Raw genomic sequence first — 22,348 nt, 5'->3', positions numbered from 1 at the left:
TGTTCAGAGGGAAATAGAAGGTAGAGGATCAAAGGAATCAGTGCCTTCTGGTGTCTTCTGTGTTTGGAAGGAATAGAAAAGTAGATAGATCTCATCACAGTATCATAGCATTATAAGGTAAGGTAGTCAACCTTTGGAAAAACTGAGGCACAGGGAAAATTATTTTCCCTGAAGTGAGTGACTAGTTGAGGGCAGAATTCTAGAGTCTGTATTTTGCCACACTTCCCTGTTCGTATGGAGAAGTGTGGAAAGGTCTCTTCTGAAAATGTATCATGACCTCATGAAGTATAAACCTCAAGGTTACATATGTTAAAGAAATGTAGTCAGTGTTCCACAGAATTCTGGTGAGCAGGCTGATCCCAACCTCTCAAATCATTTCTGCAGAGCAAAGAAAAAGCAGTTAGACTAATGTTAATCATGGGAGCCTATTACAATGATATATAACTTGTCGTAACACATTATAATGTTACAGGAATATATTTAACTCATGGAACAGTCTCAGGGGGCTCTTTAACTCCCTTTAAAATTATGTTCCAAGCCTCGGTTATAGCAAGATTGAGGCTGTGGAGTTCTGTGACATTGCCATGCCACTTTTGCTCAAACCAGCATAAGAAAATCCCTTTTGAAAACGTTTCATTTTGTCAGCACCTGGAAATGGGAAGTTGAGATTTGAGGAGAAACCTTTGGTGTTTATGCACTAAGCTTGCTGGAGAGTTGGAGTCTCTGTTGCCATGGAAACCACACTGCTGCCTCATTTATTAATGGCGGCTGGGTGAACTTCTGGAGGTACTCCTGCCCTGTCCTGTACACTCATTCTAGAGAAATGCAGGTTGACTTTTAAGATATTTCTCTATTATTTCTCAAGCATTCCCTCCTGAGTCCTCTTGAGCTCCAGAAAATTGCCCATGCGCAGTTTTAGAACCACCATTTTTATCTGGTGAGCTTGTATGAAGGCCATTTCCTTTCTTTCATGCTGAAAACGTGTGTATGCTTGCCTGCCTTGTTTAATAAGTTAATTTTTATTATGCTTAATAACTTTAAGGGTTGTATGGGCTTAAAATAAGGGAAGAGGGGATGTAAAAAACTACTCAAATACATTGAAAACCTTGATCCTGGCCTGAAGGGAGTTATGTTTCTAAGCCTTTCCTAACTTTTAATATTCCAAACTTTGGTCTTCTTGTCCAAAATGAAAGGTTCGTTTCTTCCCACTCTAGTAAGATGCTTTCAGAAAATGTCTTAGACAAATGTTCTTAAAGTAAGTATAATTACTCTAAACTATGCCCTGCCGGGCATATTAACAGTATTGGAAATTGCTTCCAGAAAAAAAATTTTTTTTCCCTGCTAATTGTTTATCTGGGAGGATGCAAATGGTGGTTTTAAGCCTTTAAGTCATCCGTCATGCCTGGCAGCCTCTTTTGTCTCATTGTTGAGTTTGAGCCAAGTGAGACTCTTTCTTAGTCTAGGGAGGGTGGTACATAGATCTGGTTCAGCCAAGTCTGTGTTCGCTGGCAGTTTGAGCCCTGCTCTAAGGGAACGTAATTCAGGCAGACCCATAGGTCCCCTCAGATTAGGAAAGATCACAGGTCCTCATTTTCTGATGTTACATTAAAGTAGAAAGTAACTCTGATTTTAAAGTAGAGGTTCGGACTCGTTCCCTTAGTTCTTCCAGTGTCTGTAAATTGCTGTTAGTTTTTAAATGCATTTTTGTGGATGTAATAAAATACTGTTTATAGTCAGCTACAAAGTAAGTAATTACAATGCGGCAAATGAAATTCAATATAACTTTGTCGTGGTTTTTTGAATTTTAATTAAACCAGTCTCAGAGTAAATTATAAATGCTGCTGCTTTTGTTGTGACAAGTGACACTGACAAAATATTAATCAAATGGATTGTTATTCACAGAAGCTAAATGTGTTTTCTAGTCTGCAGGCTTTGGGTGTTTATTTTAATTTTGGTGTATATTTTCAAAAATTGAGAGAGAAGAGTAAAATTTTAAAGCCACATGAAATAAGAACTCCATGTATGGAATATTCCATTGTTGATATCTTGCCAACCACAACTGCATGTCTTATTTATGGCACTAGAACCTATTTTTTTTTAAACCAGATGTCTCTGTGGTCACTTTTTTTGGTATCATTAAAACTGAAGCTGGGATAAATAGCCAACTGTTGACTCCAAGGTCTAATATTAAAGGAATAATCAGCCCACGCTCCTATTAGATCATTTCTCTTTTATTTTACTTTGTACATTACCTTGTGGTATTGCTTAAAAATGTATTTTGTTGGTGGGGTATCTCTTGTATAGCTAAATTATCCAAGTTGTTCTCTTTGGAGATTCTTTTAACTTGAATTTATGTAATTATCTATATAGACTGTATAACTTTTGAGTATATTAAATAGTAAAAAATTGGGAGGGGGGTGTTTGTTAATGTATTTGCTTCCCCCGATCATGGCTTAAAACTTTTCTTTGTTTTAACATGTTGATGTTTGAAATGAATGTAAAGAATTTAATTACAAGGTCTTCATGTTACTCCTGCACTTTTTGTGTGTGTGTGTGTGTGTGTGTGTGTGTGTGTGTGTGTGACAGAGACAGAGAGAAACAGATAGGGACAGACAGACAGGAAGGGAGAGAGAAGAGAAGCATCAACTTTTTGTTGCAGCTCCTTAGTTGTTCATTGATTGCTTTCTCATATGTGCCTTGACGCAGGGCTACAGCAGACCGAGTGACCCCTTGCTCAATCCAGCGACCTTGGGCTCAAGCTGGTGAACCTTGCTTAAACCAGATGAGCCTGCGCTCAAGGTGGTGAGCTTGGGGTTTCAAACCTGGGTCCTCCGTGTTCCAGACTGATGCTCTACCCACTGCGCCACCGCCTGGTCAGGCACTCCAGCAGTTTTTAACAAGACAAATTAGGGGTTAAATTTTTACATTCTATTTCTCTCCTTTTATTCTTCAAAGCTGACCCAGAATGCAAAGGTTAAAGTGAAATCATTTTCACACCACGGCTTTTTTATTTAATGTATTAGGAATTCCCATTTGAAAAATTAACTACTCCATGTGTGAGCACGTGTGTGCGCTTGCGTGTGTGTGTGTGTGTGTGTGTGTGTGTGTATTTGGGGGTAATGGTAAAATCACATTATTTAGTCAGTTTCCAAGTATGATTGTTGCCTGTATTTTTTACTTGAGGATTAAATTGTTGCCAACACCACCAACACCGCCACCACCATCAGATTGTGGGAGGCAATAGTAGAGAAAGTGTGAGACAGTTGTAGACATCCAAATATGACAGCAGAATAATCTCTGCAACAATATGGCAGTGGAGCATTTGCTGACTTCAGAATGCCAGATCAACCCCAATATTTTTTTCAGGGATGCTAAACCTCTTGTAACTGCTAAATTGGATTTGTCACTGAATGATCAGCTGCTGTTGGACAAGGCCATAAAAGCCAGCCGGCTGGCCCTTTGTAGGCAGGGCTTACCCAACGATTGATATGTTTTAGCACTTTGGGGATTATTGTGATTAAGAGGAAACCATTCTGAATAAGAGAAAAAGGGGTAAGGACACACAGCCTACAGCTGGTGAACAGCATGTGTTTGCTGCTGAGGAAGTCACTATTATGGCTTTCTCTGGGTTCCTGCCCTGATTGACGGGTATGAAATCTTTATATGAGGAAGCAGTGTCCGTATTTCCTCCAGTTGCAACTCTCCCTGCAGGGTAATAGACATTTGGAATGTGTGGGCTTGAGAATTCTGAATGCTTGTAAGGCACGTGTGTGTGTGTGTGTGTGTGTGTGTGTGTGTGTGTGTACACACACAGGCTAAATGCGTTAGTCTACGCACACAAGTTAATTGAGTTAATGTGTAGGGATTTCAGTAATACCAAGTGTCCTATTTCATTTCCCAGACCCAAAGCTCTATGTCATGTGTTAAAAATATACCTACATTTAGTTTGTGTCTGAGTTGCTTGTATGTGAGAGACAGCTAAGTAGAATTTCTACAGCCAGTGGACTTGTAAACTCAAGCACGTAGCTGAGGGTTTAAATACAGGGACCTCACTGACTTTTTAGAACATATTTGTTTTCAAGAACCACCTGCTCCCAAGAGTAATAGAGTTTTTGCACGGGTCTTGCACTAGCCAAGGCAAGCCCCTCTCTGAGAGGCAGCTTGTTGAGTAGATCAGGGTTTGAAGTTGCCCAGTATTTGCAAATGCACATGGAATTAGTTATCTCTCTGGCCATCCCAGAAGGCTGTGCCCAGTTCATGCTCAGAGTTTGCTCAGCGTACCGCACAGGAAAGAGGCGGGTTTGCCAGGTCCTGTGGAGCGTCTTTCCAAGCCTGTGAAAAGCTTGAATCATCCAGCAGCAGAACATGCTTACAGCTGGCCCTTTGCTAGCTTTGATCTGCGAATCAGGCCACACCATGAATGCCCTTATTGTCGTGTTATGTGTACACAGTGTGTGAATTATTGAAAATAGGGAGGCCTTAGCCTCATCTGGTGGAGATTACAGTGCAGGCATGCTGGGCGAAGGTCTGTAATTGAAAATCCCCAGATGCTGTTTATTTGGCCTTTGTCACATGACCTGCTGCAGGAAGACTGCCTGAACAAAATGTTGCCTGCACGGAGAGTGGAGCCCACCCTCCCCCACCCCCAGAGCCTACACAGGCTCAGTCTGTACACAGCTTAAACACCTGCCCAAAGGATTTTTAATGGCTTAAAATAGATTCTCTCATACCATTTAAATCGAGGGCATCTTGCTTGTTGGGTTAAACTGCTTAAGCGGTGGTTGTTGTTGACTTGTGAAACCTTCTCTCCACACAGGGAGTGCTGGATAATTTCACTCTGACATATCTTTGCAAAGCAACCTTCAGGGCTGGAGCCATGTAAGGATAAGTAGTTTGTGCCCTGCCTTTAAATTTACATATGATGCCTGGCCCGTAGTGGCACAGTGGATAGCGTGTCAGCCTGGAACGCTGAGGTGCTGGTTCGATCCCTGGGCTTGCCCGGTCAAGGCACAATGACAAGCAACAACCAAGCAATGAACAACTAAGTGAAGCAACAATGAGTTGATATTTCTTGTTTCCGCACCTTCTGTCTCTGTAAAATGAATAAATAAATTTAAAAAGTCAAACTTATAGGCAATGAATGAGCTTGCAGATGAAGCCACAGCAACTCATCTGCATTTTATCCAGTTCATTCTTACTTATTCTGCCTATGAAAAAGTTGAGATATTTCTGAGAATATTTGGTTTTCTCTGTTATTATCCTCTGTGTGGGCGATGGATTAGGCAGGATGCTAAATACAAAATTGATGAAGAACGCTAGAATTAAAAACAGAGTAAACTGAGATAACTTTGAAGAAGGAAAGGCATTAAGGTTTCTAGATTCTGTCCACTAGACATAAAATAGCCACTCCCAATCCTTTATTCCCTACCACCCTCCACCTCAGTTATGGTTATGGGTGCCTTTTTCTTTTCTAGGAGCTTAGGAAGAGGACAGGTTCCATGGGTATTTCATCACTTCATGAGCATTCAACTAGGCCAGCAATTTTCCACTGGTGTGCCCAGTTGAATTTTTAAAATATTCAACTGACTATTTAGTCAGGAGCACTGACCTCTTTTCCCTTAGATTGTCAAATAAAAAAAAAATGACAACAGCCAACATAACAATAGCTGTCCAGTGTGAATGAATCAAAATTTTATCTATTATTTTTGTCAGATTGGCAAAAAATGTAATATATATTTTTGGTGTGCCACAGAATTTTAGTAATTAGTTTATGTGTGCCACGAGATGAAAAAGGCTGGAAATCACTGAATTAGGCAGTGAGTTCCTCAAAGACAGGAGCCCTGATGTATCTTTCTTTGTATCCCCATGTCTGCTTGTTCTGCTCTTCCTGCTCCTTCTCCCTCCCTCTGTTCCAGCCTCTTCAAAGAAAACACTCAGTCACCACCTCCTGTGTGCCATGATGTCACTTCTTCAAATAGTTTTTCTTTCAAGAAGGGGCTAAAATCCACAGTAGCACTATATGTAAGTAGCATGCTTTCAGTACAATGTCAGGATTTGGAGGTTGGGGGACTGTGGGAGCATGACATGGACCCTGCCTTCAAGAGCTTCATAATTTGTCAAAGATGAGTGAAAACACTCCTAGCAAGAGTGTAGTATGACAGTCACAGTGCTCAGATGTGTGCATGAAGTATGGTGAGCCGAGAGGGCGGAGCAACCCAACTGCCAGGGATTTGGGAAGTGATATTTGAACTGGGTCTTAGCAGCTCAGAAATGAGTGATAAGCAAATTGGCTGGAACCCTGAGGATTGAGAGGAGTGAGTGGCCAGGCACTCACACGAAGGAAATAGTACCCAACATGACAGGGCAGTATATGTAAAGAGTAGCAGGAGAGAAGACAAAAATAAGTGAGTTTATTATACATGTCACATTTTTATTTTTTACAGGGAAGTTATATTGCATATTAGCTGGGTAATTAGAAATTTTAAAAGGAAAATAAAGATGAGAGCCAACTCTCCTGAATCTAAAACTCAACCCAGAGAGGTGATCTGTTTGGTTTGTCTGATCACTGTCTAAAGTAGAAAGCCCTTTCACAGGCTGTTGCGTTCCCTTTCATGATTGGCCTGTACGTTATTGCCTTTGGCTCCTCCTAGTTTTGAGATCCGTAGACTGTTGTCTGAGCATGGCAATCACAGGAGGAAAACCTCTGGACTTTTATCTGACTGTTCTTCAGTATGTTGCCTCTCATCTTCCTAATGCTCTGCCCTTTATCATTTGTACAAAACTTCTGGCCTCATTTCTTCTCCTAAACTTGAAGCTCCTCAAGGGCAGAGGATATGTAGTTATTCCAGCATGTATCACCTGCGGTACTTAGCACAACACCTTTCACATAGAATATTCAGTAGATGTTATTGAGCATGGGAGGGGGAAGTGCATTGGGGCTGGCTCATGTAGGCCTTTAGTGCATAAAGAGTAGTTGAAGTTTTATCCTATTTTGTAGGTACAGAATGCAAAACTTGAAAAATGGTGCATATGCAATTCAGTGCACTTACTTCATGATTGGATTGTGACCTCTTCTAAGCTTTTGTTCTCATTAAACATTTAGTCTTGATCTTGTGTTAACTTACTATAGAGGCTATTTTCAGAACAATTGGTCTCAAGTTAAGAAATAATAAGCTTGGAAAATAAAGTTGCACTCAAATCTGAACCCTACCACTTACTTAGTGTAGGAACTTTGGCAAGGTTCTTAACTTCTTTGCGCTTCAAGGTCAGCATTTATAAAATGGGAATGAGGTGGGTGCTAAGGTCAAATATGAGTCCCTAAGCACAGAGCACGGCCTAGTGCTGACACACACCAGGTACTGAGCACATGTATTGTCCAGCTCTCCACTATCTCACTTAGTCTCTACCTGCCACACAATATTATTTCATTTAGCTTAACCCCCAGATTTTATTTTGTCTAGGTTGTGTGCATTTTTTTTTAAAGCCCCTTATGAACATGGGTTCCATATTATTTTTAAAAGAATTACTAAGTGCCTAGACATTTGAATTTTTCTCTTTAGCATGTTTTCTAAGCAGCGGGTAATCCCACATGAGTGTCATTTTTATTTAGTTCTTGAATAATTGACCTTGTATAGCGACTATTCCAGTAGTTACAGAAGTTGATGCTTAGTTCTTCTAGTGATAGTTGGGTTTTTACAGTAAGAACTAAATTCTGGAAACCCACTAGGGGCTATGCTATTTAATACAATGCCTCCAGCCAATTCATAGAGATAATTTTATGATCTGCCACAAATTATAAGAATTTTGGCCATACTTAGCCCTTGGCAAAAACCTAATTTCTGCTATTTTATTCAATGAAGAATCTATTATAAATTAAAAGATTATTGTAGCACATAAGTAGTTTTCATGATGTCCTCTTAATGGTATCACAATAAAGAGCTTCTTTTACTGGGAAATAGTGTTTATGGCCATATCATCTTGAAAATTTAGGGTGATGCACAGATTTTGAGAACATTTTCAGTATAGCATGGAAAAGATGTTCAATTTCAATAGCATTGAAAGCAGCATTGGAGATTTACCCTAAATATCATGTGCTATATGTGGTACAGTGTCCTTACATATTTCAGTTCAAGCAATGAAAGCACATGAACCAAGTGCAGTGACATTACATAATAGTTGTAGGGCCGCTTTAAATCATCTCTGGGTGCTACAAGCTCCATTTGTTGTTGCTAATGCGCGCAACAGCTCTGCAGGGTAGGTGCTTTATTCCCGTTTTACAGGTGGGGAAATAAAGGTGCAGAGAAGTTAAGCAAGTTGTCTGTGTTCACATAGCTAACAAGTACCTAGAAAGATGTAGGCATTCATACATCTGAGTAAAAAAGCGAAAAAGAAACTAAAAACCAACTCTGCATCATTGCCACCATTAAAGGTTCTCCATTAAATACCAGCAGTTTTTTAGTCCTTGGAATGTGTGGATTTCACACTTCTCCAACGTCAGATAATTAATAAATAAACAGAGTGTTTGTTTAAGCAAAGTTTTTCATTAACAAGCCTCTCCTGGGTTAATGTTGAGATTAGCATTTTTTGGACCAGCTCCATATTGCCATGGCATGTGGAGGTTGGTAAGGGGAGGGGAGCGAGAGGGAAGAGAGCGCGTGCTGGTGTCACTTGTGCCAACTTAAGAGAGCAGGACGAAGGTTTGGAAAATTGTGCTGCTGTCACTGAAATAGTCATAACTGTGAAAGGGCTTCCACATTTCAGGTGTTATCGTCAGTGCTGTACAGTTTATATCATATCTCTCTAGATCGTTTGTTCTCATTTTTTTATATATAAAAAGGGTTTGCAAAGAACTAGATAAATTCTTTCCACGGAGCTGTCACTGTTCTGAGCAGGGAATGGACAGTTCCCTAGATAAGTAGTGGCGGTGCAGCAGCAGCAGGTGGACCTGCTTGGCACATCTGGGTACAAAAGAAGAAATGAGTTTGGAACAGCCCCCAGAAGACTTCATTTGGGGCTTACATGGATGAATAGGAGTTTGCAGGCAAGGCCAGTTGAGGACAGATGGTTTTACAAAGGCATAGAGGTATAGAAAAGCATGACAAAGTCTAGGGGAACTCGTGAAGCTCCTTGTGCTAGAGTGGAGGAGCCTTTGACAGGAAAGGGCTGTTAGGCCTAGTCATCAGGTTAAGGGATTTGTTTTTCTAATAGTGGGCAAGAAACTATTAATGTAGGAAAGCACCATCTCAGGTGTGGGCATGAAAGAAAAGTGAATGCTCACGAGATGAGTGAAAATGCCCCTGAGAGCCTGTGGGTAAGGGTCTGTTTAGGTTGCCATTGGGGACAACAGACTTTGATTCCATTCAATCCCAAGCACACCTGGAATGAGTGGAATACAAAGACGCTGAAGACAAGCAATCCTGTTTCAGAGTTCCCCGTTATACAAGGAACTCTTGCTAGAGCCAGAATGTGGGCAGTGCCCTGCACAGGCGGAAGTAATGCACTGTGGGTCCAAAACAGAATAGTGAAACTGTGCTGTTTTTCCAGCCAGTAAAGCCATCGCTGCCCATCTATACTAAGCAATTTGTTTTTAACTCACAGTATCTTTTCTTTCCGTTTGCTTTGTAGAATTGTGTTTTTTGTTTTTGTTTTTCCCCCAACCACTGGTCTGTGAGGTGAGCTCCAGGCTCCTGGCTCTATGACTCACTCTTCTCCACAGATCCCATGGCTACTGCATATTTCAGGTGTGCTCTGAGTGAGCTTTCATTGAGGAGACAACATCTGAGCTGAACCTGCAAAGATTTCGGTTGCTAGTCTTAAGGGATATTGCAAGTGTAGGCAAAACCTTAGAAAGGCAGGGTGGTTCAGGAAACTGAACATTTGGATGCTGATTAAGTGGATTAAGGTGATGGTAGTGGTGGTGGTGGTAACTGGTGAAAAAGTAAAAAGTTAGGACCAGATAGTGGGATAACATTAAATACTACACCAAAGCAGTTTGGCCCTTAGACTGGAGACAGTAGAGAGCCATTGAATGTCTTTAAGCAGTAACCTGGATAAACGAGAGCTTTGTTTTAGGTAGCTGTGTAGAAAGGATTAGAAAGAAGAATATGGTTCTGGCCAGTTGGCTCAGCAGTAGAGCATCAGCCTGGCATGTGGAAGTCCTGGCTTCATTTCCTGGTCGGGGCACACAGGAGAAGTGACCATCTGCTTCTCCACCTCCCTCTCCTTTCCCTGCAGCTATGGCTCGAATGGTTCGAGCAAGTTGGCCTGGGCACTGAGGATGGCTCCATGGCCTTGCCTCAGGCACTAAAATAGCTCGGTTGCAGTGGAACAGTGGCCCCAGATGGGCAGAGCATCACCTGGTACGGGGTTTGCCTGGTGGATCCCGGTCAGGGCCCATGCAGGAGCCTGTGTCTCCCTGCTTCTCAGTTAATAATAATAAAAAAAGAGTAACAGGAAGAATAAAGTGTTAAAGCTAATAAAATTCTTTGTTAGAGGATTAAAAGATGATTGTGTAGCATTCCTATATTGCTTCATAGAGAATGAGTGATTAAACACTAACTTTATTTCTATTTATTTAGCTTCTAGAAATAATTACAAAAAAAGAACTCCTACGCAACATAGAGGGATTGTATCTAATATATAGCATTAGATATTGTTACTTGACTCTTATAGTCTAATGCAAATGTGTGGTTTGTAAGCTGTCCCACTAAGATGCATGGAATGGTCTTTTATGGGGCCATCCCTTGATAATGTTATCAGCTACCATCGAGTGATAGAAACTTCCAGAAGGTGGGACTTGGATTATTGCCAGGTATTTTGAAGGGGTGAGAGGAGTAAGTTCTGACTAACCAGGGGTTGACACAGCCATCCTCTGCATATTCTTTCTTCTAAAGCTGTTCACTTTAAGTCCCTGGGTGAATGCAGACACGGGGTATTTCCGGGACTTGCCATTATTGAGCTCCTGAAGGCCATCAGTCCCTTTTGTAAACCTTTAGGTCAGGAACACAAAGTACCAACACTGACAACCCAGAGCAGGCTGCCTGGCCCTTTCTGGTGATTTTCCACATTTGTGCTGACTTTTTGGTCAATGATTTATATTGAGGATTAACTGAAACACTGATGTCTAAACTTCCCCATTGGCAACACTCTAGGACTGGTTCAAATGTTCTTTTTCATGAACCTCCCTTTACTCTCAGTCTTATACCTCTCTCCCGCTCTGCTTCACCATCCCTCTCGTTCAGTCATTCCATCAGGGTTTACTTTCTGAGGACCTGCGGTATTCTTGACACCAGGAGGGTACCGTGATGAGCAAAACCCAGTTGATGATCTGTGTTCCTGTGGAACATCCTATCTGTAGTGACGGAGGCAGGTGTTCATCATGCAGTTGTTCAAATAAATGGAACATGGCAGCTGGGATGCATACCCTGAAAGAGAGGCTTGGGGATGGATGGGGTGACTTGATACTGTTTTCATGGGTGAAACTCCCTCACAAGTGTAAGCTCCTTAAAGGCAGAAGGAGCATCTTTTTACCCCTTAATTCTAGCATGTTATTTATACGTTTGTAGATGCAGTTGGTGTTTGACTAGTGGGCGAATTGCCACTAGTAGACCAGCTTTGGTAGACCTTTTTTCTTTCTCGGCGTCACTGGGACAATGGCAGCAGTGTGGAAGAAAAGGTTAATTATTGACTCCTCATTGGTTAGTTAATAACGACTCTTTACTGCCTCCTGTGGCCTCTCCATAGATAGAAAGTCCACAGATCTTCAGGACAGGATCATTAAACATTCTTCGGTAGACCTCTCCCTAGCTGGTGACACTTGGCTTCCACTGTATCCCCTACATCTGTGCTTTTTGGTTGTTGACTTTTATATCTGAAGATATTTTTTCAAGAACACCGTCTTGTAGAAATGGGAAGTCTATTATACAGCACTTTCTCTGTGTTGGGTGCTGCTACTACTCTGTCCTCTGGAGGACTGAGCCGTGCTCCATGGTGTTGTCACGTGTGGAAGGCATCTTTCTTTGCTTCTTCCCACTGGATCACCTTTTCTTTTCCCTTTCAGTTTTTCACTTTCGGTTGATGATTCAAAGGTCAAGCAGGATTGCAGGGATGTAGAAACCCTTTCCTGCCTCTAACAGTGTCTTACTCAGGCGTGGCCAACAGTTTTTGCTCCCGGGCCAGATTAGAAAGAAAACTTTTTTCATGGGCCGGACAAAATATTAAAATTAAAAAATTTTAAATACAAAAACGATTCATTTAAGTAAACAAAATTTTATTATGTAATTTGTTTATGGATAAATGTAAGTAATTTAGTACAACAAATTAACAAAAATACTAATGTGATGTATTGAGGCACTTTTCATCGCCTATTTTTTTTTTTAATATCTGGCTCTATACTTCTAATAGCTATTCTTAACACAGCCTCCAAATGCAAATCATTCAATCTTGATCTTGTTGTACTTTTATTTAGATTCATTAAAGAAAAAGTTTGTTCACAAATATAAGTTGAGCCAAAGATTACTGAAGCTATCATAGTTTATGTATAACGATTTAAAAGTACCACTTATTTCATTTCCACAGTGCGTCGTGCAGAGAATATTAAAAATTTAATCGCGGGCCGCATAAACTCATTACACGGGCCAGATTCAGCACGCAGCCGTATGTTGGCCATGTCTGGTCTCACTTCACAAACATGGAGGGAAGCAAGGAAAAGATGGATGCCATTAGTTACTGTTCTCAGTGACTTTTATGATCTGGTTGGAGCCATGACATATACCGAAATGATAGACTACAAGGCAGAAAGGATACAAACCCAGCCATCAGCGATGAGGCCAAGGTCAAGGACTGTGGATGTTTAGGGAGAGGCAGAGTATCTTCATCTGGAAGGAAAGCTCATGAAAGATCACACTTTTGAAAGGTGGGTGGAATCCAGACATGCAGAAATGGGCAAGGACAATACAGGCTATAAAAGCAATTTTGCGCTTGGGGGCAGAGCTCAGAAAGCTCAAGGTGTTAACAAGGAATATTCTCATAGTCTACTAATGCTGTTAGCTAAGTAAGTAAGGGTTTGGGAAGGGGTAGGGAAGACCCGACGGCTGCACCACAGCATTGGTGCCCCTTTGGTTCAGCTTTGGTCTAGCAACTGAGAGAAACTTGAGTTTTCTTTCTGATTCTTATCTTTTAATACAGGAATCCTCACATGTCCCTCCCAGTGAAGGAGGGCTGGCAGAGAGTTCCTTAGAATATATAGCTGGAGCCCCTTCCCCAGGTGCAGACAGTTCTGCCCTCTCTGGGTGTGAGTTTGCCTAAGAAATGACTACAGCCAAGGAAGAGGACAATTCCTTTGTTATTTCTTTCTTTGTGGCTCCCTGACTCCATTCAATTACAAAGTGGCTCTTAGGCTGTTAAAGCCCAGTGTCTCTGGGCTACAATTTCTAGCCACAGACCTTGCATTTGCTGTGCCTCAAACATGACCTTGAGGCCACATCCCATTACACACACAGCCCACAACAACGTTAACCAGTCTTCTGTCTGGGTAAGGCAGGCACTGTGCAAACTGTCCCTTTCTGCAGAAATCTTTCTCTGTTGCCCCTTTAGCAGAAGATTTCATGGCAGTCGGTGCAGGAGAAGCTGATGATGGGCTCACCTTCAACTGTCCTGTTATTTAGGAAAAAGGAAAAGTAAAATAAAAATGAGATTGCGCTGCCTGGTGAAGATCGTAGTATGTAAGTGGCAGGTCAGGCTATGTTTATCTTTGCTGCTGCTTCTTGCCTGTGGGAAAAGCAAGGGTAGATGCAGCTGTAGCATCTCAGAATGAAAGAAGTGATGGGATGTGCATTTCCAAAGGAACTTTTATGCAACAGAGAACCAGTCGTGTGATGCTGAATGGTGAAGTGTGACGTTGCTGCTCGGCTCTATAAGCCACCAGGAGGATTTCTAGAAGCATGAAGGAGATGAGCCATGAATGCTGTGGTTGCTGTGAGTGCAGAGCCTGGAGACGCCTGTGCTCGGAAGGAAGGATGTACAGTGGTCTGGGGAATTTGCATGTGTGTGTGTTATAAGAGTCCCAGTTTTCTGCTTATATATTTAAGGAGATGCTGCTTTCTCTGTCTAAAATGGTCTTCACCTGCGCCCCACCTCCATTCTACCTGTCAGAATCAGAGTTGTCACTTCAATTAGTGAAATGTACACTGAAGTATTGAGGGGGAAGTGTTATTATACCTGCCACGTATTTTGAATCACACTTGGTAAAGTGGATAGTGGAAGGGAGTGATAGGAAAGACGTGCTATAGCGGGTATAGAAAAAGTGAATGGTAGAATCTAGGTGGTGGGTCTGTCGTAATCACTGTAAAATCGTTCTGCCATAGACTTTTCTGTATGTCTGAAATTTTTCATAATAAAATGTTGGCTATGTAATAAAATAAATTTATCCTTAAAGGCCTAGATTATGGTCCAGTACTTTTACTGGACCATAAATTATTTGTGGCCAAATACCCATGGATGTTACTAGAACCTCTTTCATAGCAGTAGTCATCATATGATGTGTAGAGCCGATTTGCTCATGTCTTAGCCCTTCTGTTGGACAGTGAACTTATTGTTGGCGGGCAGGCTGCCCTGTCTTTATATCCCTGATGCATCAGACAGGCATCATAAGGCAGAGTGGAGGTCCTCACATGCCTATAGTTTAAGATGATCATGATTACCTTTAAAGTTATCTTTGTTGAAATTCATTTTTATAATGTAAGCTTTATTGGATGAAACACACCTACCATTTGTGGATGTGTTGGAAGAAAGAGAGAAAGAAATGAGAATTAACATTTCCAACACCCAACATCTTGATTATGGTTACAAACAAGACTGTGCTGTGTGGACCAGAAGCCCACTGCCAGTTACATCAGTGATGATTAGTACCACTGAGCTTCTGGTCCTTGGTAAGGGAACTGTATATCTTAGTACCACAATTCAAGTCCATGGCTCTGGACTCCCTGGATCCACCCCCTTTAGAGGGCCATATTACAGAAATGTAAAGAAGTCTCAGGACGTCCTGTATCAGTGACAAGAATTCATTCAGAGTCTAGTTGATTGCCCCAAAATATGTACAACCCCAAGCAGCTGAAAGGATATTCCAATATCATTTGGAATGGTACACTTGTTTTCCTCGTAGGTGTGCATATTTTAATTCTGGGGAGGTTTAGAAATGAAAATAGAAGATGTCAATAGAGTCAAAGCCTATAGTATTAATGTTTTTTATTTAAATGATTTATCAATGTATCATCTTTCAAGTAATTATTTAAAATAATTTGGCCCATACAACAGGTTAGCTTGTATTTTCAAATTAAAATGTACCATGGGGTAATTGATTTAGACTTGATTTGAGGGAGGGTTGAAGTCTTACTAGATTTGGAAGCAATATTAGAGCATTTAAGATAATTTACTAGGTCTCTTAAGAGTTGTTTAAGGAAAGTTTTTGTAAGTTCAATCAAACAGTTCTAATGTTTAAAATATTTAAATACACTCTAAATTAAATACAGTTTTAAGTGTTTAAAGGAGTTTAGATTTGTAAAATGGACCAAACATTATTCAAATGGTCTTTTGAAACTGATTGTAAAAATTAAAAGATACATGAGTTGAACTTAAAACTTAAGGATGAACTACCATATTTCCCTATATATAAGACGCTCCCATGTGTAAGACACACTTTAATTTTGGGGCTCGAAATTTGGAAAAAAAAAACGTATTACATAAAGTTATTGAACTCAAGTTTTATTCATCATAAAATTTATACAATTCCTCATCATTGTCAAAACTCCCATCCATTAGCTTGTCCTCATCTGTGTCTGATGACGAATCACTGTCTTCAACAATGAGTGCAAAAACAAGCTAAAAAAAGTGGCAAATGCAAGTAAAAAAACTACAACCACTGTATAAGATGCACCTAGTTTTTAGACCCCAAATTTTTCAAAAAAGGGTGCGTCTTATACATGTGGAAATATGGTAGGTATTTAAGGAGTTTCTTTTTTAACTGTTTTTTATTTTTAGAGAGAGACATTAATTTGTTGTTCCACTTACTTATGCATTCATTGGTTGATTCTTATATGTGCCCTGACCGGGGATTGAACCTGCAATCTTGGCATATTGGGATGATACTCTAACCAAATGAGCTATCCAGCCAGGATAGTATTTAAGTTTTTTTAAAAAAATAACTAAACAAATGAAACATACATTTTATAAACCGGGTAAACCCAAATAACACAAAGCCACCTCATGGTCATTAAAAAATGTACATATAATAAAGTGAAACACTGCTTAGATCATAGTAGATGCTTAGAGTTGGTTAAATTTGAATTTAAAAATTGAATCAACAGTATTCCTAATGGAGGCAAGAAGAAACACGGTAAGAACCTCAAGTTAATTACTCCATGGCTTGAAACATGGTATGAAAGAAAGGACACTGCATTCTGACAGGTGATCTTATAAAGCACAGGGACGGGACATAAGAGTTACAACAAGCTTTCAATGAAATGGTGACAGTGTCATAGTGCTCTGCACATAGACTACCCAGTGGGGGATGTTGTAGAAATACTGTAGTCATCGTATAAGTTGATATTGTTTAACTCTAAGGGGGGTCGTTTACTTAGACTATAAAGTATACATACAGTCAAATGTGGCTGTCCTCATATTGATATCATCCATTACACCAAATGCTATAAGTAATGAGAAGTTAGTTATATAGGTGATGTGTCACAGATAACAAATAATTCTTCCTGCTTTCACAGAAAATAAACAAGGATAGGCAGGAGACATTTTTGCCATCTGGCCAAGGTTCAAATGAAATTGCATGTAATACAGAGCCCTGGATTTATTTCATTCTGGCCACTTAGACGGCCCTGAGCAGGGTACAGTAAGGCCCTGTGCTGGAGGATGCGTGGTTCATCTGCAGACATCGTCATTGAGCTCTGGCTTCTGGTAATGAGGCACTCTTGGTTGGGCTCCACTGTCGGCGAGCCTTTGAAACAAATTACAAAATCTGGACGACCACCTGAGAGATGAAGAAGTAGACCCGATGGCACTACAAGAGATATTGGTAGTTCTCAAAAGTTTGAAAGAGAATCCCTAGAGAAGCAATCCTCAAGACCAAATTTCCAGGCCCCTTTTCTGTGTTAAAGGGTTTAAGTTCAGTCATAGAATCAGGATCGAAGAAGATCCTGACAGGCTTAATCTCACAGGATGAAATGCAATAGAAATAAATTCAGGTTCTGTGTTTGGATCTGAAAATTCTAACTATGCACACGGTTAGGGATATATCTGAGTAGTAGCCCAAATGAAAAAAAAAAAACCCTACAAGTTCAAAGGGACGTGAGTTGACAGTTCAGAGTGGTCTCCCAAAATCAAATGCAGTGGTGCAATAACAAAGGTGGGCTATTTCAGATGCGCGAGGCCTTGGAGCCACTCTGCTGTGGACCTGGCATAGCAGGACCATCACTATGGTTCTGGGCTTCAGGCTATGAAAGGAAAATAGACAAAGGACAGTCACAGGATGTATGGGGGAGTGTTCCAAAGCTTGTCACAGATAAAGGAATAGGGGAGGTTTGGCCTGGATACAACTCTAGGAGGACCTGAAAGCCATCATTAATATCGAAAAGTTAGTCATGTGCATAAGTGGTTAGCCTTGTTCCTTGTTAAGAGAAATAAGAAGACTCTGAGAATGACAGTGACAAGAAGCCACAGATAAGGAGGGTCCTTTTATTCTTAAGTGTTTTAAGGTAAAACTTAGAATTCACTTCCTGAATTCTAGAAGTGCTGGCTTAGGCTAATAAGGACTTGGACTTTTCAAGTTGGGAACGAATGACCCTGAGGTACTTTCCAACTCAAGCTTCTATGATTCCTGTGTCTTCTAGTGGTGACTATGTATTACACAGTCCTAAAACAGGCAGGTGGTGGGCAGAGCCATGATTAAAGGAATGTTCTCAGCAGTGATGGAGCAGTCTTTAGAATTCTCAAACAGCATTTTCGTCAAGACATTTGCATTAATCTTCATTAGTGCTGCCAATCCTGCCCTCTGCCAGGGGAGATCTGGTGGGCGTGGTCACTCTTTCTCAGCAGAGGCTGTATTATTTCCACATGTGTTCTTCCTGTGTGCCCAGCAGTGTGCTGTGTGCCTGAGGCGGGGAGCGAAGAGGGCTGTGGGAAGTAAGATAAAGCTCTTGCTCTCTTCAGGTGTGCAGTATGTCTGGGAAGTAAGACAGCCGGCACAAATTGCACAACGATCTGTACAGCTATGACTATAGTTACAGTTGGGACCCATGTCTTACAGTTGGGTTTTTATTTCACGTAGTATTACATTTCCCCACTTGGCTGTGGGGCTGTACTTTCCCATTACATTATAGTTCTTCTTTTTTTTTTTAATTTTTTTTATTTATTTATTCATTTTAGAGAGGAGAGGGAGAGACAGAGAAAGAGGAGAGACAGAGAGAGAGAAAGGGGGGGAGGAGCTGGAAGCATCAACTCCCATATGTGCCTTGACCAGGCAAGCCCAGGGTTTCAAACCAGCGACCTCAGCATTTCCAGGTCGACGCTTTATCCACTGCGCCACCACGATCAGGCCTATAGTTCTTCAAAATCAATTTTCTGTTTGAACCGTCTCAGTCTCCTGGCAGGGTATGGATGGAAGGTATTTGTTTTTACTTTTAGGCATTTTCTTTCCCCCACAGGTTATAAAGCTTTGAAGAGGTTGTGTCATTCTTTTTCACAGACACAATCTTGTGTTTAGTTACTAGTGCAGTAACTACTTTTAGGGGGTGTCTGCTTTCGTATGTTAACTCACCATTGTAGGGTTTCTGTGGCCACAGTGTTCATTTTCTTGTGGCTATAATGACTCTCACTGGAGGTAACTACAAGTAGAAATCTGAGTGAGGAGGAATGGATATGAAATATAAGACTAGAACAGATTGGGTTTGTGGACCCCACACTAATTCTTGCATTTGTTGCTTCACAAGTCATCGCCCATTTAGATTCAAGTATGCAAAGAAACTAAAAAGCACTTTTTAAAAAAGCACATTTGTATTCTCAGTTGCTGATCATAGTTCATAATTAATGTCCCTCATCTTATTATCCCCCTAGTATTTTTGCAAACCACTGTACTGTTTTATTTTTCTAGCATTAATAAACTTACAGATGCAACTGATTCTGAATTCTGTTCTTAGCTTTCAGAGGCTTTTTCCCCCTCCAATCTACCTTATTGTAAATTTTTCTTTCTTGCAGGTAGGAATGAATTGATAGCCAGATACATCAAACTCAGGACAGGGAAGACGAGGACCAGAAAACAGGTAAAATAACCTACCTGGAAATTGTGCATGTCAGCGAATGGCCCAAGGAGGCATTTTGGCTGCAGTGGCTGTCTGTGCTTTGGCTCCTAGGAGCCCCCAATCTGAGTTCCCTGTAAGGACGTCAGTGATATTTAAATTGGTGTTTTAAATTGGCTCAGTTTTCACTGTTCATCATTTCAGTGACCCTTGACTATGTGGTCTCCAGAGTTCTTTTGTACATATGGGAAAGTTTTAGTAAGGACAGTGTATAAACTGCTCCTGTACTGTATTTTAAAAGGTTTACTTCTTTCCCACACTGTGCATCTGCAAATACTACACATGCTGCAGGTGCAAATATACTTGCAAGCCATGAAATTTTGTGATTTTGTGCATTGTAAAATCCTGGAATAATTACATATTAGTAATCATTTCAATAAAAGTAACGCGAGCAGCCTTGAGTATTGGCCTGAATATGATACTGAATGATGTGCGTCCAGGGAACTGTTGCTCCTTAAGCTATGGCTTTTTGTCAGTAGCTGCTGTGACTGCAATGAAGTTACAACTTACCTTTGTGCAGAGCAGTGTCAGGAATTTTCCTCTGCCCTTTGTCAGGGCTCTGGCTCTCCTCCTTCCTGATACAGAGCGGCCCAAGTCTCTGACCCAGTTCAGAACTGGGATGGAGAAATTCGTGCTTACCTAAAAACAAAAAGAAAGAAAGAAAGGGGGAAAATATCAAACAAACCTCATGGGTGAGTTGTTAACAGAAGAAAAAAAAAAATTTTTTTAATGTTGATCTATGCTGATGGATCTGTGGATTTTAAAAACTATAATTAAACCAAAAGGCAAGCTCAACTGTGGTCTTGTTAAGCCTGAGCAGCAGGTCCCAGTCCTCTGCTCAGTGATGAGTTGTTTCCATGAATGTTTATGATGGGGGAGAGCTTTTCCCCAGGAATGCCCCACGTGCCCCAGCCCAGCCCCAGCGGAGCCTGGCTGCTGAGTCAGCACAGAGGGAGGTGGCCTCCTGCCAGTGCTCAGACACGGGACCTCGTCCGCTCGGTGGATGGTCCCCGCCCCCGCCCCTGCGGTGGATGGTGGTCCTCATTAAGTCCGAAAATCACATAAGAATAAAATTCGGGTGAAACCAAATAAAAGCAGAAGCCGGATAGAGGGGTGAAGAGGATGGGGGAGTACCTGCTTCTCCGTACTTAAAAAAAAAGCACAAATTGAAAAAAAAATTTAACTCAAAGACAAAATTAAAGATTAAAGGATATTTTATTATCATAAATCCTGTCTTTTTTCTTAGAGTTGCTAGAGTGTTTGAAATGAAGTAATTGTTTTCTAGTCTGAGTCGGTGAACTTTTACATGGAAGGTTCTAAATTTCTGAAACAGATAAAAGCACACAAGATCTAATTCTCGACATATTGAACATGCTGGACCTGGGCTGTCTGCTGGTTCTGTGAGCTCTGCTCATGTGCCTCTTCACTGGGGGACTCTTCTAAATTTATCCAAGGCCGGTGGAAAGAGATGCAAATTTGTTTACCCAGTGGAATCATTGTATTTCAGAAGCCAGACTTGGCTTGGTTTCTACACTCCGGCATCCTGGGGATGTTTTTAGGCAGCAGTTGGTGATACCTCTCCAATGTGAATTTGTTGTTCAGCAAATCCGTGTGGTTTTCAACCCAGATTTTTAACAGGATGGCTGGCTGGCTGTATTCACACTTTGCGCTTTGTAATAATATGCAAATCCACTTGGCGCCCAGTCAATACCCAAAAGAGTGGAAGGATTAAAGATATTTATAAGGGAAAAATGCTCCACTAACTGGGTCTTTCCATTTCACTTTGAGATCTCATTTACATGTCAGTATTATTTTAACATTTGCTACAGAATCCAGAGCTCTTAATGAGATCAGAATCCAACTGACAGCTTTAGCTTTTTGATTTCGTAGAATGTGCTAATTTATGGACCGTCTCTTCTAAATTGAGAAAAGGGGATTTTCCCTCCTGATACCGAGAAGCTATAAATATTTTCATTTACCTCTACCCCCACCTTTTTAAATTTCATAAAGAAAACAACCCAACTCTCCCCCTCTCATCCCATGCCCGTGATTGCTCTTGGGTGAGAAAAACTAGATTAGCCTAAACTTTCCTCCTGAATCAAGTCACTGCAGTGATGACCCAGTCTGAAAAGCTGAGAGCAGCGCTGGGGGCTTGGTGTCTGGCTGGGACTGTGTATTCCTAACTGCAGAGCTTTGTTGCGATGCAAATAACCACCCCACCCCACCCCACCCCACCCCACACCCTCCTAAGGAGTAGCAATTTTATATTTGATTTCCTTTTTTTGTTTTGTTTTGTTTTGTTTTGTTTCCCCTCATAAACCCGAACAATGTAGGTGTCTAGTCATATACAGGTCTTAGCAAGAAAGAAAGTTCGAGAAATTCAAGCCGCCATTAAGGTACGTCTGGCTTGCCCAGTTGTAGGGGGCTTTTCATCTCCATGGTTACAGGCTTTTCCTTTGTTTTCCTCCCTTCCCCTACCCTGCAGGTGTCTAGTCACATTCAGGTTCTTGCCAGAAGGAAATCTCGTGATTTTCATTCCAAGCTAAAGGTATGCGCTTTCCTGCTTTTTGGCTTGTGGTTGCTATGCATCTCACTTCCTGTTTTCCATGGTGACTGGTGAATGCCCGGCGCTGGGATTCTCGTAACCTAGTTTCCTCGCATGTGAGAGCTGTTTACATTTCTTTGTGTCTAATCTCTCTGTTTCTGTACTAGCCTCACATTAAGCCCAGTGTGTGTGCTATGTGCGTGTGTGTCCCTAATAACAATGCAAATGCAGCAAAGAGCTGGTCTTGATAACTTTTCAGCACAGAAACATGATTTTTTTTTTTTTTTTTAATCTTCAACTATCCATCAAGCAGCCCTGGGCTAGGAGAGAAAAAAAAATCCAGATGCAAAGTTGGTGTAAAAATTATAAACAGGAATCATTTACACAGTGGTCATCATGAAATTACTCTTAATAAAATATTTAGAAATTAATGTGTGCTTTTCAT

The 22,348-nt window shown here is 41.0% G+C and overlaps 1 protein-coding gene and 1 long non-coding RNA gene across 8 annotated transcripts in view; one reads left to right on the top strand and one right to left on the bottom strand.

The window, feature by feature from the left end:
- TEAD1 (TEA domain transcription factor 1) overlaps positions 1-22,348 on the top strand; it is a 279,132-nt gene that overhangs the window by 175,747 nt on the left and 81,037 nt on the right. For 3 of the 7 annotated variants that reach the window (XM_066365705.1, XM_066365711.1, XM_066365716.1), the window contains 3 exons: positions 19,258-19,322; positions 21,692-21,754; positions 21,844-21,906. In XM_066365705.1, the coding sequence (XP_066221802.1) occupies positions 19,258-19,322; positions 21,692-21,754; positions 21,844-21,906 (191 nt within the window). The remainder of the gene's footprint in view (positions 1-19,257; positions 19,323-21,691; positions 21,755-21,843; positions 21,907-22,348) is intronic. The other 4 variants (XM_066365723.1, XM_066365738.1, XM_066365728.1 and 1 more) reach the window with 3 other exon arrangements.
- LOC136393104 (uncharacterized) lies at positions 16,736-20,181 on the bottom strand. The gene is made up of 4 exons (XR_010749037.1): positions 19,869-20,181; positions 19,337-19,432; positions 18,821-18,901; positions 16,736-17,065 (listed from the first exon to the last, which is right to left on the bottom strand). It is a non-coding gene; the product is annotated as an uncharacterized lncRNA (long non-coding RNA).

Source organism: Saccopteryx leptura, chromosome 1 (genome assembly GCF_036850995.1).
Source record: "Saccopteryx leptura isolate mSacLep1 chromosome 1, mSacLep1_pri_phased_curated, whole genome shotgun sequence".
NCBI lineage: Eukaryota > Metazoa > Chordata > Mammalia > Chiroptera > Emballonuridae > Saccopteryx > Saccopteryx leptura.
Note: the sequence above shows the minus strand (reverse complement) of the source record. Positions and strands in the feature narration are given on the sequence as shown.